At 41.0% G+C, this 15,229-nt stretch overlaps 3 protein-coding genes across 3 annotated transcripts; all 3 read right to left on the minus strand.

Annotated features, from left to right (window-relative positions):
* Positions 1–1,076: 1,076 nt before the first annotated feature.
* LOC110262346 (uncharacterized) lies at positions 1,077–9,763 on the minus strand. The gene is made up of 2 exons (XM_088496435.1): positions 9,736–9,763; positions 1,077–9,231 (listed from the first exon to the last, which is right to left on the minus strand). The coding sequence occupies exon 2, from the start codon at positions 8,034–8,036 to the stop codon at positions 5,373–5,375; it is 2,664 nt and encodes an 887-aa protein (XP_088352561.1). The 5' UTR covers positions 8,037–9,231; positions 9,736–9,763; the 3' UTR covers positions 1,077–5,372.
* On the minus strand, positions 8,085–10,121 carry LOC148547069 (guanylyl cyclase 1-like). The gene is made up of 5 exons (XM_088495278.1): positions 9,954–10,121; positions 9,736–9,860; positions 9,120–9,231; positions 8,549–8,623; positions 8,085–8,138 (listed from the first exon to the last, which is right to left on the minus strand). Exons 1-5 carry the CDS (start codon positions 10,119–10,121, stop codon positions 8,085–8,087), a joined length of 534 nt encoding a protein of 177 aa, XP_088351404.1.
* A 371-nt stretch (positions 10,122–10,492) lies between these two features.
* Positions 10,493–13,079, minus strand: LOC148547070 (uncharacterized). Its single transcript, XM_088496436.1, has 6 exons — positions 12,901–13,079; positions 12,552–12,701; positions 12,080–12,153; positions 11,794–11,912; positions 11,466–11,549; positions 10,493–11,017 (listed from the first exon to the last, which is right to left on the minus strand). Exons 1-6 carry the CDS (start codon positions 12,905–12,907, stop codon positions 10,972–10,974), a joined length of 480 nt encoding a protein of 159 aa, XP_088352562.1. The 5' UTR covers positions 12,908–13,079; the 3' UTR covers positions 10,493–10,971.
* Positions 13,080–15,229: the final 2,150 nt, after the last annotated feature.

The raw sequence follows: 15,229 nt of genomic DNA on the forward strand, positions 1-15,229 counted from the left end.
TGACATGTCCTGTGTTTACGTGCACGAGACAACTGTTGTCCTTGGTTGCACCCACTATCAAAAGTTTTGATAAGATGACTCATTGTTAATATTGCAAATGTCTTATTGTCTGGGACCGAAGAGTGAGGAGGGTCCAATTTTTTTTTATTAACTGATTGATCTTGTATGATAAAGTGGACCATCAATTAGAGTCATTTTCAGTTTTAAAAGAAAATCACAGACTAATCTAAATTACTCGCAAGACTAGTATTCATTCAACCGGAAGCGCGAAGGTATACATTGTCTAGTGTCTTCTCACACATATCAAACTACAGTTTTAGAAGCACATTAAAATGTAGGTTCAACAAGAGGCATCCTAATTCTAGCTTAGCAGTGAAAATTGAGGATTATGCCATACTCCCAGGCATACAGTTTAAGCTCCTAGGGTTCATATTCAAAATGATGGGAAAATGAGCAAAGATGTAAACCATATGATTCAACCTAGGTAGATGAAATATTGAGAAGTGCTTCAAGCTTTATATGTGACAGTAAAGTATCATTCAAACTGGGAAAAACTTTACTGCACAACTGTAGCAGCATTGATATTTTGAGGACTGAATATTAGATGGTAAAATACCATCTAGAAGATAACTAAACACTGAAGATGTTAAATATTTAAATAAAATAAATGCTAGTTACATGTGTAGGAGACACGTACGCTGGCAACTTCAACAGAAACAATACATTGAAAATGCACACAAGTAATGCAAAGCTGAAATTTCAGTGCTCACCAGTATAGCCAGGGTTATTGCTGGAAACTTCAGGAACATGAACATCATCTTGCAATACATGACTAAAACAGAAACTTTTCAGAAGCAGATTGAATTGCACTTTTCCAGCGAGAATAATGACATGATCAAGGAAGAAGTTATAAACAAAAAACGTGTTATAATGCAATTGGAGTGACAAATTTCTTCTAAAAAGGATGGTATCAAATGAATAAACTTGGTTTACCACAGGCACTATGTAAAAAGTTGGTAAGAACGTGGAGTATGTCAATGTTGAAAAGCTATCATCAATTAAGTATTGAAGCCAAAAAAGAACAGAACATATAAGAAGAAACCTGTACCTCAATTTGCTTTGGTCAACTAATGCAATAGCAATATATTTACCTGACAATATGAGAATGGATATCTCTCTTCCACTAATTGATCTACACTGCAAAACGATGGAAAGGTTTGCTCACTAAATATTATAAATAAATGACAAAGTTGCTAGTGAATAAAATGTATCTAGTTGTTAGTTTCCTCAAGTCCAACAAATCTGGCATTACACACAACTTTATTTTTTATTGTTTTTTTTTGTGATAAAAACACCACTTTCATTTTCCTATTCTTATTAAAAGTGCAACTAATTTCCCACCATTCAATTAGTTCTTGTTAAAATCTAGGGCAAAACACTATAATAAGCCAACATCAATCCAAATTTACCTATATGAGCCAAAATGAAAATCGATACAGCAATGAGCCAGATCATATTTTTATGTAATTCGAACCAGGGTAGTTGGAACTTCATCCTCAAATAATTCGAACCAGACCAGTTCGAATTTCGAAGAAAAAATTGAATGTAAATCGAACCAGACTGGTTCGAACTACCTATGCAAGTAATTCGAACCACTCCAGTTCGAATTAGGGGGAAATGTGTTCTTCATGTAATTCGAACCACCCTGGTTCGAATTACGCTTAAGCAAGGTTGTTAGTAATTCGAACCACCCTGGTTCGAATTACTAGGGAATGGGCTATATAAGGAGTTCGAATCAGCCTCATTCGAACCATTCTCACCTTCCCCTGCCCCACCAAATCTCAGAGAAAACGACCCAGATTCTCTCCGCGAAAGACCTGAACGCAATATTCTGCTCATGGGAGACGATCCGGCGCGGTTATATCGCTTGGACGGAGTCGCCCATATAGCTGGGGTCATCAACGAAGAGGTTAGTACGGAAATAACTTTGTTTTACCGGTACATGTGAGTTTGTGGTTTGGCATGCGAGTAAGATATTGGTTTAGTTGGTGGTTTATTTTAGTGGTTTATGTTAGTGATTTCTGTAAATGGTTTATGTTAGTGGTTTTTGTAAGTGATTTATGTTGGTGGTTTATCTTAGTGGTTTATCTTAGTGGTTTATGTTAGTGGTTTATCTTAGTGGTTTAGGTATGTGGTTTATGTAAGCGGTTTACGTTAACGGTTTACGTTTGTGGTTTTTGTTAGCGGTTTATGTTGGTGGTTTATGTTAGTGGTTTATCTTAGTGGTTTATGTTAGTGGTTTATGTTAGTGGTTTATGTTAGTGGTTTATGTATGTGGTTTATGTAAGCGGTTTACGTTAACGGTTTACGTTAGTGGTTTTTGTTAGTGGTTTATGTTGGTGGTTTATCTTAGTGGTTTATGTTAGTGGTTTATGTTAGTGGATTATGTTACTGGTTTATGTATGTGGTTTATGTAAGCGGTTTACGTTAACGGTTTACGTTAGTGGTTTATGTAAGCGGTTTAGTTGTGGTTTTATAATGTTAGATCTTTCATGTCAGTAGCCTATGGGGGTTTCTAATTTAAGTTTCTTATGCATATGGTTCTCGTTCTTGGTATTTTTAAGCGGCTATACATAGTAAGATTTTTTGGTTTATCAATTATCGTGTTGATTATGTTTGTCACCGGTAATTAAGTTGGTTCTAAGAATGCGGTTCATTTCTTCCGCAGCCTCAGCGATGCATCAGGAGCATGCGGCGGCAGCAGGGCATGGTCCTGGATGACAGATACGTTCCGTACCTGCAGATGGCTGGTCTTTACCATCTTGCAAGGTTGAACGATAGATGGTTCCGGTTGGACGAGGCCCTTGTGAGTGCGTTTGTTGAGCGATGGCGTCCGGAGACTCACACGTTTCATATGCCGTTCGGAGAGTGCACTATCACACTGCAGGACGTGGCATACCAGCTGGGTTTGCCAGTGGACGGGCGTTACGTCAGCGGCTGCCTATCAGAGTTCCATATATACATCGAGGGTGGCCGTCCAGCCTGGGTTTGGTTCGAGGAGTTGTTTGGAGTGGTACCTCCTCCTAGCCAGGTTCAGAAGTACGCGGTAAACTGCAGCTGGTTTCAGGAGACGTTTGGTGAGTGCCCGGAGGGAGCTGATGAGGATACTGTGCGTCGTTATGCCCGTGCGTACATCATGATGTTGTTGGGCACGCAGCTTTTTGCGGACAAGTCGGGCAACCGCGTTCACATCAGATGGCTTCCGTTTGTAGCTAGGCTGGAGGAGATGGGGACCTACAGCTGGGGTTCTGCAGCACTGGCATGGTTGTACCGGTGCATGTGCCGTGTGGCGAACAGAAATGTTATCAAGCTAGCGGGCCCACTTCAGCTACTTCAGTCATGGATTTTCTGGCGATTTCCTCGGTTTAGGCCTGCAGGATTTGAGACGTTCAGCTGGCCACTGGCCTCGAGGTACTTCCCTAATCTTTGTCTATTTCAATTTACTATTGGATACCCTAAGCACACATATAAGTAGCGGTAACACATGTGCATGTTGCAGGTGGTCAGGTTACATCCCTTCCAGTAGCGAGAAGGGTCCTAGAGTTCAGACGTGGAGGCTATGGATAGACCGGTTGCAGGATAGAGAGGTCAGTATGTAACTTAATAAGTTTTTTTATTTAACCACAATTTACGAGTTGGCATCACGAGTTGCCCTGACATTGTATCGTTCTGCGTGCAGTTTATCTGGATGCCGTACAGTAGCCCTGACGTACTTCAGGTCGTGCATCCCGAGGTTTTGGAGCCTCGACATATGGTGCTGTGGCGGTCTGTTACATCGCTTATCTACTTTGCCGTCATAGAGTGGCATCAGGTAAACAGAGTTCTTCCGCAGTTTGGAGGGGTGCAGCCCCGTCCACAGGCCGCCCTAAACATCGACTTTCTGATGTTGAAGGAAGGCAGAGGCGGCGATCGATGGTTCCCGTCCCATTTGCAGAAGTGGCATCAGTATTGGGAGGACCGTACGGAGAGCGTGCTGAGATTCGATGTTGTTGCTGACCCTGGTCCGTCGCATCTGTTCTTGGATTGGTGGAGTCAGCACGGGAAGAGGTTTTTGTCTCCGGATCCGCAGTTGGGCGATCCGAGAGCCGCTGCTATTCCTGTTGAGGCCTCACAGCGGGGAGCTGGGCAAGTACCTGAGATGGATCGGCCTGACGACGTGCCGGATAGGAGGCGGGTTGATAGGAGAGCTCGCGTGGGCACACGTCGTAGCCAGCGTGACTGGGGTTGGCTTGAGCGTGCTATGGAGGCTGGCGACGAGGCCGGCCCCGCTAGGGGTCGACGACGACATCATCCTGGCAGAGGTAGAGGGCGTGCTGCGGTTCATGCCGCTGCACCTGACCCTCAGGAGATGACGATGATCAGCATGGTCCTGAGGGCGGGGATGGTGCAGGGGCGGCCTCAGTTGCTGGTGGTAGTACCCAGGATGGGGTTCACGGAGGTGAGTGGTATGGCTCCGGGATGGGTGACGGGGTTGAGCCTAGTGACGCTGGACTTGGGTCCGGTCCTTTTGGACATTACTTTGTTGGAGTACCCACCGACGACCAGCCTCAGCAGGACGGTACTCCATGGGTTATTCCCGGATCACAGTGGCAGGACTTCCTTGGGGCAGATACGCTCGATCCGGACTTCGGCAGTCCACGGTTTCTGGCGGAGATTTCGGCTATCATGCAGGAGGACGAGCCGGGCAGGAGGCGTCCACAGACCCCTGCCACGCAGGCACCCTTAGATGTTGATCTGAACGAGCCTGCTACGACTCCTGTTGGTGACCAGTTTGCTTTGGGAGGTACCCCACATTCCGCTTACACCGCTGCATCACAGTCTGTCGCCGGGCCGTCTGCCGCACCACTCCATTTTACGCCACCCGCACAGCCTACCCCGCATGAGGACGCAGATGAGATAGAGGATGAGGAGCCGTTCATCCGCAGAGGTCAGAGGCCACAGGTTCCCCGTCGTTGTGGGACAGGCTCCCACTTGTTTAGATGATTTACATTTCATGTATTTTGGACGTTAGGGTTCACTCATGTATTTTAGATGATTTACTTTAGAGCTATTTTTCCTTGTTGTTTGCTCATTTTATTGTACTTAAAAATCTGTTATTTACCTAATGGATTAGTGACTATGTATTATCATTGAATCATATAACACTGTAGTTATCAACTTTTGCAGTCATGGGATTTCTAACCAAATTCAAATTCAGATGCAACTTTTTCATTACTAGAAGGTAAAAGGATAAACAGATAACACAAATCATCTTAAATAACAAGTAACAGGAAAAATAAAATCAATGAACACTAACAATAACAAGATCGCTACTACTGGCCCCCCGTGTGAGACGGTCCTCCAAGCTGTGGGCAACTCCTGCGGGTGTGTCCGGGTTGGCGACAAAGGCCACACCTCTTTGGCCGATTCGGATCTGCCTCGTCCATGTTCGTCCGTATCCTAGTGGATCTCGGACGACCCTCTCTTGCCCGCCTCTTGGCAGGGTCCGGGATCACGGTTGGCCCGTCGTAAGGTGGCCAGAATCCCTCCAGTATCGGCGGTGTGAATCCCATCTGGTACACACGGAACACTGAACTAATCTGATACACGCTGTGAACATAAGAGGACCAGGTAACCCGTGAGTAGGCGCAACATGCAAGTGCGTGCTGGCACGGGAAATGAAGTGCCTGGAAGTACCCGCAGTCACAGGTCCTGGATGCAAGCGATACTCTGTAGGTACCTAATGAGAAAGAGCCCGTCGGGGTGGTCTCGGCTACGGTGAACTCGGAGTTATCCCGGTCATACAAAGTCACCGTGAAGCACCTCGAATTCTTCAAGTTGGCCTCTATACACTTCACCAAGTACTGACTGAATTGCTGTCCGGTTCCCATCTGGGCCTCAGCCTCTCTACCCTTGCGAACAAAGAGTTCCGCAAGCCTTCCATATGTTGCCTTCACCAAAGAGCAAACAGGGAGGTTTCTGACACCCTTTAGGATTGAGTTCACACACTCCGAGATATTCGTCGTCATGTGACCGAATCTCCGTCCCTCGTCACGATGCTGAGTCCATAAGGAATAATCAATCCGGTTCGCCCACTCACACATCGCCGGGTCTTCAGACCGAAGAATATCAAACCAGTAATCAAACTCAACCTCGGTCTTGGCATATGCGGCATTCACTAGAAGCCTACGTGCATCCTTGCCCTTGAAGGTAAGGGCAAAATTAGCCGCTACGTGTCGAATGCAGAATGCACGGTATGCAGATGGAGGTAACCAACCCCCGTCCGGAGCCTCAAGCGCAGCCTTTATGCCGTTATGCCTGTCCGATATAACCAGAAGACCGGGCTGCGGTGTCACGTGCTGTCTAAGGTGGGAGAGAAAGAATGACCAAGACTCTGCATTCTCACCTTCTACTAGTGCGAATGCAACGGGTAGAATGTTGGAGTTCCCGTCCTGTGCAATCGCGATGAGCAAAATACCCCCGTACTTCCCATACAGATGGGTCCCATCAATGCTAACTAAAGGCTTGCAATGGCGAAATGCCTGGATGAGCGGTGGAAACGTCCAGAAAAGTCTGTGAAAAAAAGCTTGAGACTCGTCTACTTGTCCACTAACTCGAACGGGGCTCGTCCGTAGGATTGCAACAGTACCGGGCATCGTCAATTGGACTCCCAAAACCCACCTGGGGAGCTCGTTGTATGACTCATCCCAGTCACCATATACGAGGGCAATTGCCTTCTGCTTCGCCATCCAGACCCTCCTGTAAGTCAGCCTAAACCCGAAGTGTGCTGCCGTGGCATTTAGGAGCACCTTGATGCTGACGGATGCATCGGCCCTAACCATTGGCATAACGAACGCGGAAATCACATGATAATCCAAGCTCCTGTGGTCACTCGAGATGGAGGTCGCAAGACAAGTGTGAGGTCCATTGTACCGCTTGACCTCCCAAATGCCCTTGCGCTTCCGCAGACTCAGTCGAATCAACCATGTGCACCCATTCCCAAACTCAGAACACTTGCCCACATAACGGCGATGATCAGACTCCACAACCTTGTACTGTACCCCTCGCCGGATGCTGTAAGTCTTCACACTTAACAGGGCCTCGTCTTTATCCTGAAATTGCTGACCAACCTGGAACTCTGTCAAACCAGCAGTCCCTTCAGCATCTCTAGCTCCGAATCCAACAGAGTGCCCTGAAACACCCTCTTGCCTCATGGCATCTAGGTCCAAAGAGGAAAAATGTGGTGGATACTGCTGTGTGCCAGAACTAGAACCACCGACTACCAAAGCAGGCTCAGTCGCTCCAACCTCGTCGCCGCTGTCATCCTCAATCATATCCGGCTCGACGTCGTCCTCCTCTACATCACCCAACACTCCGTCACCGACGCCAACCGGTGGAACTCCCTGTAAAGCGTTCGGCAGAATATCAACTGATCCTACCACGTCGCCTACTCCATCATTCAGATCAACAGCAAAAGACGGGGAGGCGACTGGTTCGACCGCTGGCTCGTACACAGGGACGGACGAAGAAGCAACGGCAGGCCTTGAACTCGAACCGGCTGCCGCTGCTTCAGTGGTGGCATTCCGGTTCGAACCCCCTGAGCTGGATACCACATCAACCAACTTTGCCAACAACTCTGGTGTCCTAACCACGGGAAACTGCCTCCGACATAGAAACATGACTTGCAGGTCCTCATCACTACCAATCGTGAAGCAATCATACTTCACCGTATCCTGCAAGACAGTGATTGGAATGCGATAGAAAAACTTCTTCACTCGCTTCGCACCTTCCAGACCGAGTTTCATCAGCACAGATCTAACAAGATCATCATAGCTCGTCGTTGGTTTCACGACGATACAGAGAGGATCCTTATCTGTGAACTTCACACCGGAGCGAGTTTTTCTCTTAATGGATCCTCTATGGTGAACCAAAACCCCAAAACTCTCCTCACTAGCCATATTACACCCTCTATGAGAGCAACTCACGTTTAGAACCATATATATACTGCACTGTCTACCACTAATTCGAATCGGACTGGTTCGAATTCAATTTGTGTAATTCGAACCAGCCTGGTTCGAATTACTTGATGCAGCTTCTCCCTATATAATTCGAACCAGTGTGGTTCGAATTATGTGATACGTTTTCCTCCCAAGTAATTCGAACCACCCTGGTTCGATTTACTTGAATGAATTTCCCTCTTCATAATTCGAACCACTCTGGTTCGAATTACTAATGAATTGAGTTCGAACCACACTGGTTCGAATTATATAAATATAGGGTTTGGCTCATTGCAGAAACGAATTTCAGTTTGGCTTATTTAAGTAATTTTCAACTTCCCTTGGTTTATTCTGGTTTTTTGCCCTAAAATCTAAGTATAACAATAACCCATTAATAGAAATAAATGATCCTAAAACTTCTTTTCTTCTCCAATAGGAGTGAATCACAGAAATTCTCTTAAAACCAAAACTGAAGGGAACCAGTAAAGACAAGGACAACACTCACAACAGACCTGTATGCCAATTCCAGACTCCACTGCCTTTTGAAATAGCATATCTAGTCTGACTAGATTATTAGGCAATTCCTCCTACACAACATTTATCACAAGTTTCAAAGAGGCATTTAGCCAAGCGTGGAAACATTTTAGGCAAAACAAATCCACCTTGCTGTCAAACTTAACTATATAGCAATCAATGGTGTACTTCAAGACAATATAAGCTTTGATAAATTTATTGTAGTACTAGTATATTTTAACTCATCCAAATCACTATCAAAGAAAAACTCATCTCTTAGATTCATCTTACTACAAAGACTTAAGTGTACAAAGATAAAATTAGGATAAAAGCTCATTATTTGTCCCTGAAATTTTTGGAATATCAACATGCTTTTGGAAAGATTATAACAAGTGGTCCTCAAATAGAAGTAATTAGTCCAGGAGTTACCGCAGGAGGGCCAAAAAAAAAAATCACTCCAGGATCAAGTGAATCTCTGGAAACTTAAACTGATATTTGGAAAACTATTCATAAGCTGGGATTTATTCAAAATAAAGAGCATGTAACTACTTTATTGAGCCAGAGAATCACCTTGTAAAAGGATTCAACAGAAAAGTTTGGGTTTGCACCAAATGTTACAGTGAAATAGGAAAATGCAACAAAAAACTTCTGCAACAAATATGCCAAATCAACTGTCCAGACACTGCAGAAACAATGTTCAAAGGAAAGGCATTTAGTTTTAGTATGATTATCAGCAAATGGAAACTTCAATTTTGAATAACAGAACCCGACACAAAAATGAAATACAATTTTTCTTTTTCTATGTATCTAGTCTAGAAAATGTATGTATCTAGGCATAGACCATTTGGTCACAGGTTGGTCCAAAAGATAATGTGAATATACTAAGAAATCTTGCACCTGATTAACATTCTAAGATTTTCAATGGGACAGAGCAAAGGGAAGGAGAGGAAGACTAGAAAGGTACTTGTATAGGCATAATCCTATGGTGCACACTCTCAACTTTGTGTTGAATATAGTGAGTCCAACATATAGTTGTGTGTGCCTACCATAGACAGTTTACCCTGTTAAAAAATCACAATGTTACTTCCTTCAGTAGACATACTCATGTTTATATGTCATCTAGGACTACAAGCATTTCATATAACATAGCAACTAGGAGTTTCAAGCTTCTTATAGTGGGAAAGACCTATTAGTGCAGCATAGCTCAGCCAGTGCTTGAATATCACGGTCGTTGACACCAATAGTTTTCAAAACCATCGAGGCACAAGCAAGGCCACAATCCCATGTATATATTTGGTTTACATGTGGTACCTATAAGCACGATTAGCATACAAAATCAACGGTAAAATAATAGCAGTCTGATAGATAAAGAAAAAGATATTAGCCAGAATCACATGCACTTACATCAACAAAGCGCGAGCGGCATAAGGAGGGAAGATGGGACTCTACGTTATTGTTACTTGGTGAATGCTGAAACAAGTAGGGATCTATGGCACTCAAATTATCTCCTTTCAATTCTCTTTCGTCTTCTGTTTTAAGAATCTTGTTGAATAACAGGTATAAGGGCCACATCAGTGACCAAATTGATTGTGTAGAATGTTTACTGTGAAACAGAAGTTCAGGACATGAACAGAAACAGAGTTCAAAGGGAATTTTGGGGATCCTTGTTGCGTGTGTTCACTCTCAACCAAACCAAAAGAAATGCAATGTATATGCCACGTACAGCAGCTTTTGACATAAAACTGATTAGAAGGCAAGCACAGAATTCTTCAATTTCTTTCAAGCTAGTAGTTAGGATCTAAACTTTTCCAAAGCCAATCCAAACCGCAACATCTAACAATGCTGGAATTAAAAGTTAGGAGGTTTGACTTTTCGTTACGTAAATTTTTTCACAAATTCAGAGATCAATGTATGATAAAGTGGAGATCACAGACTAATCTAAATTACTCGCAAGACTAGTATTCATTCAACCGGAAGAGCGAAGCTATACATTGTCTAGTGTCTTCTCGCACATATCAAACTACAGTAATTTTGAATGATGTCAATTTGAAAATAAAATAAAATCTGTAATGGTTAAAAGCTAAACTAACTATAGCCTAAAATCATGCATTTCTGAAATCCTGTCAGAAGGAAATGATATCTTTGCTACAAACCTAACAAATATATAGCAGAGTTCTAAGTTGATCGCATTAGATATAATGTGACTATTTCCTTAGAAAGTAGAGGGAGCACAGGTAGAATGAAAATGTTGACTATTGAGGGCACCAAAATACATACATCGTTAAATCTATGACAACAAAAATAGGAATACCATATTTCTAAAAGATTTGGATGGATGCATATAACAAGGTGCCACCATAATGCAGGTTCAACCTTCATCTAGGAACCAAATTTCTGTTGCTGATTCCCTAATGGACCATCCTTATTTTCTGCTATCTATGCCCTGCTTTAAGGACTCCAACCTTTTCCTGCATCAAATCCGTACATAACAAAATAAAATGAACAAGTAAAACCAAGCAAGCACATAATTGAAAAGTAACAAGAAGCAACACGAACTGAAGATGATGGCACTGACGTCTGAGTGATAAACTTATCAAATAATCTTATTGGCTATTAGCTCCACAAGTTTAGCAATGGCAAAGGCAGAGGCCACTAGATTAAATACTCATATAATCAGATTGATTAGAAATAATTTGTTGAAGATATGAAGAAGTTGAAATTAAAAAATGTACTTACAAAGAATCATTTATGTTTGGAAATGGAATCTTCTAAAATGAGTTTTTCTATAAATTGAGAAGCGTAAGCGTAATCGTAAACCATAAATTCAATAACCAAGTCATAATCTTAATCAAATAACTTAAAAATGGCAAACAAGCTATAATTGACAAAACAACAATAATGGATGACAAACATTACTTGGTATCAGTTAAGCGGCCATGTAAACTCCATCTTTGGCGAAAACCTTCCATGCCTTCAACTCCACTAGCAAGAATGAGGCGCCTATGCATGAAATACAAGAATATAAGAAACTGATACATCGAGAATTTCTACATTGTATTCGTAAAATCATGCATCCAATATTTATTTTGAATGCTCAATGACAGAGAAAGAAAGATAAACATGGCCGATTAAAATGCAACCAATAGACACTAATGATTGTAGCTTTAATACAACTATATAGAGTCTAATTTATGCAAATGCATGAAACCAAGGTCCTTAGATTGGTGACTACTCTTTAATGTACCTATCCAATGACGTAACTTCTTTCTCAAGCTGGGTAACTCTCTCCTTGGCTTCATCGAAAGGCATTGATGAGCCCAATTTCCGCTCACTTTCTTGAAGACGATTCCTAATCTCCTTGTCCTGCATTTTTTTACCCAACGAGAAAAAAGAAAGAAGATACATTAACAATTAAATGCACTTCCCAGAACTCCATCCGCAATAATGACAGTATGAGTTGGGTGTAAGATGGAAAAGAAGGATGGAAGAACAAAGAAAAATATATCTGTAATATATGGCAATCGTATCACCCTTCTTTCAGCACATTGTTTATAAAGAGCAAGCTCATCCTGGCAGAATGGTTCAATGTCATTGATTTGCAAGCCTAACAAGTTTCAAATGAAGCTTATCAAATATCCAGAAAAGACAACGTTTTAACAGGCATCTAATACTAACCGTAGGGGACAAACAACACAAACCATGAGGATTTATCAGTTGCTTGGAACTTATTTAATTTTAAGATCATTGCCCCTCCAGTTTCTTCAGACCCAATAGATATTAATAATGGAGGCAATATTGATACACATTTTAACCACACTTTAGTCCCATAAAATCGCAAGCTGATGGTCCTAAGTTACACATACTTTATAATTCTTCTTAATTACCACTGCATTCATTGCCTAAGTGCTTTATCTTCCAGTCTAAGTTACAACAAATGAAGCGAAACACAAAAAGCTTATAGACATTTAATCAAGCAAGTAACATGCAAAGAAGAAAGCTTACACAAAAACAGGTTCTTGAGGATTCCATCACACAAATCAACACCGCGGAGAACATGGGATGCGATTTCAGGTGGCACAACAGGTGACGGTGGACCCATCATCAGGTCATCGCCCACCAGAATCGTTTCTTCCATAGTTGGCTGTGAATCAACTGAAACACACATATACATGTTTATCATGAAACTCTCTCGCTATAATACATGAAAATTTGAAACTTTCCCCACGTTTATACGAAGCTAAATCGAAAATTAACAGAACACTATGAACTACTTCCGAGCTCAACCGAGTTGAATCAAAAGAAACTTCGAACACAGAAGAAATCATGAAGTGAGTGAGATGAGCTGGAATACCATCCATGGTGGCTGTATGGTGTTGGAAAATGCGAATTCTTCGGAGCTCAGAGTTAGTGAGTCGTTGGAGATGAGTGGTGCAATGTCGTCGGAGCTGTGGCTGTTACCGTCGCGTGGAGGAGCAAGAGAAATGAATGACCAGTGTACAAGAGATGGCTGCTGCGTTTGGGGTTGGGCCTTGCAAGGCCGTAATGTGGGCCCTTATAAGAAGCTATTTTTGTATTTTAGTTGATGGATTTAAAAATTAAAAAAAAAACAGAGAGAACCAAAAACTGAAAAATATAAAAATAGAAATAAAATCTTAGGCTTGGGTTTGTCGACCCAAATTCAGTTGTATGAAACTATGAATTATATAGTTGAGACGAAAAATGTGAGTTAAACTCTAAAATAGTCTTTAACAATGACATCGTTCACTAAAATCGTCTTTGAGATTTTAATTACACCAATTATGTTTTAGAAATTGATAAAAGTGCACTATGTTAGTCCCTAACCCGTTTCCATTAACGACGTGATGATATGGCTTGATGACGTGAAATATTAGAGACACGTGTCACTCCATAGTTTAGTCACGTGTAATGATATGATGATGTGGTGACCAATGACACGTGGCATGCTGATGTGGATGGTTGTGCCACGTGTCACAATGCTATTTGACCACATGTCTATTTGTGTCACCTGTCGCAACAGTCCCTAAAATTGAATGTCGTGCACCAAACTAGTTCCTTTACCATTTTTTCTCCTTTTTTTTCTATAAATTTCAAATTCTCAATATCTTTAAATGCATTAATTTCAATTTTATTTTTTCACACGTTATTCAAATACAAGTGTTTTTATAAAATATTTTTTCTCTTGCAGATACCCCTAACCGCCGTCTTGGAGTTGATGTGAAGGCATTTCAAACACTTTCACTACCATCTCCGACCTCTTTCAATGCTTTTATAAAATATTTTTTCTCTTGCGGATACTTCTAACCACAGTTTTGGAGTTGACGTGAAGGCATTCCAAGCGCCCTCACTACCATTTCCGACCTCTTTCGTCTAGATTGAAAAGGTCAGAAATGATAGTGAGGGTGTTTGAAGTGCCTTCGGTCTAATCCATTTACACACAACGGAAACATGTATTTCATAAGAACAAAAAAAATATTTATTTTAAATCTTGATTTCTTGTTAAAAACTCATATCTTTTAATGAAAAAATGTGTCTAATCAATCATATAATTCTTTTTTATAATAACATGCTTATATATTACAAAATATACCAATGTTAAATAATTACAGAAAAAATTATATAATTAAAACTAAAATCTTAAATTTTTTTATGAAAGCACTTGTATTTAAATGATATATGAAAAAATAGAATTGAAATTAGTGCATCTAAGATATTGAAAATTTTAAATTTAAAAAAATGAGAAAAAACTGGTGAAGGGACTAGTTTGGTTCACGACATTCAATTTCAAACACTAAAATGAGTCACTTAATGTAAAGTGAGGGACTAATTTGGTGCATCTATAACGATGACATAATAGACGACACGTGGACGAATATTGTGACACGTGGTACAAACGAACACGTGACCAAATAGCATTGTGACACATGGCACAACCATCCACATCAGCATGCCACGTGTCACTGGTCACCACATAATCTTACCATTACACGTGGTTAAACCATGGAGTGACACGTGTCATTAACAGCCCACGTCATCAAGTCATGTTATCATGTCGTTAATGGAAAATGGGTTATGGACTAATATGATGCACTTTTGTCAATCTCAATGACGTAATTAGGGCAATTGGAATTTTAGGGACGATTTTAGTTCACGACGACAATCTTAGAGACTATTTTAGGGTTTAACTCAAAAAATGTAGCTATAGTTCAAATAGTATAGTCTTTCCATCCTCATCTAAAAGTTTTGGAGTCTCACTTCTAATTTAAAATAATAAAAAAAAAAAAGATAAATATACATGGGCCGAATCCACTCAAGTTTTTTTAGACCTAATTTAATTCTAATATTTCTTTGGCTATATTTTAAAAATTTAAATTAAATCAGGCTCTAAATTAATCTAAAATAAATTAGCATAAATCGAATCAAGCTGTGTATGGATATAATTTCTATATATAATTTTGTAGATTTACAAAAAATATATGACCATGTTAAATTTAATAAATATTATATATACTTGCAAATGCATAATTTTGAGTTGAATTTAATTCGTATATGGTGGAGTTTGCCCTATTAAATCAGAATTTCTTTTATTAAAAAAAATCGGCAACAACAAACGTAAATTTGATAATGCACTAAAGTGAGTGCACATTTCTATTAAATATTTT

This window comes from Arachis ipaensis, chromosome B8, assembly GCF_059453495.1.
Source record: "Arachis ipaensis isolate K30076 ecotype BB chromosome B8, ASM5945349v1, whole genome shotgun sequence".
In the NCBI taxonomy this organism is placed as follows: domain Eukaryota; kingdom Viridiplantae; phylum Streptophyta; class Magnoliopsida; order Fabales; family Fabaceae; genus Arachis; species Arachis ipaensis.

Bases quoted from the DNA above. Each gene is read 5' to 3' on its own strand.
- LOC110262346 (XM_088496435.1), bottom strand. From the start codon at position 8,036: ATGGTTCTAAACGTGAGTTGCTCTCATAGAGGGTGTAATATGGCTAGT.
- LOC148547069 (XM_088495278.1), bottom strand. From the start codon at position 10,121: ATGTGGCCCTTATACCTGTTATTCAACAAGATTCTTAAAACAGAAGAC. The intron at 9,232-9,735 runs GTCTTTCCCACT...TTGTTTCTGCAG, and splicing joins GAGCTATGCTGCACTAATAG to TGTCTGGACAGTTGATTTGG. The intron at 8,624-9,119 runs GTGATTCTCTGG...AATGTTGTGTAG, and splicing joins CTGTTGAATCCTTTTACAAG to GAGGAATTGCCTAATAATCT.
- LOC148547070 (XM_088496436.1), bottom strand. The intron at 11,550-11,793 runs GTACATTAAAGA...TTTCATGCATAG, and splicing joins GAAGTTACGTCATTGGATAG to GCGCCTCATTCTTGCTAGTG. The intron at 11,018-11,465 runs GTAATGTTTGTC...GATTTGATGCAG, and splicing joins GGCCGCTTAACTGATACCAA to GAAAAGGTTGGAGTCCTTAA.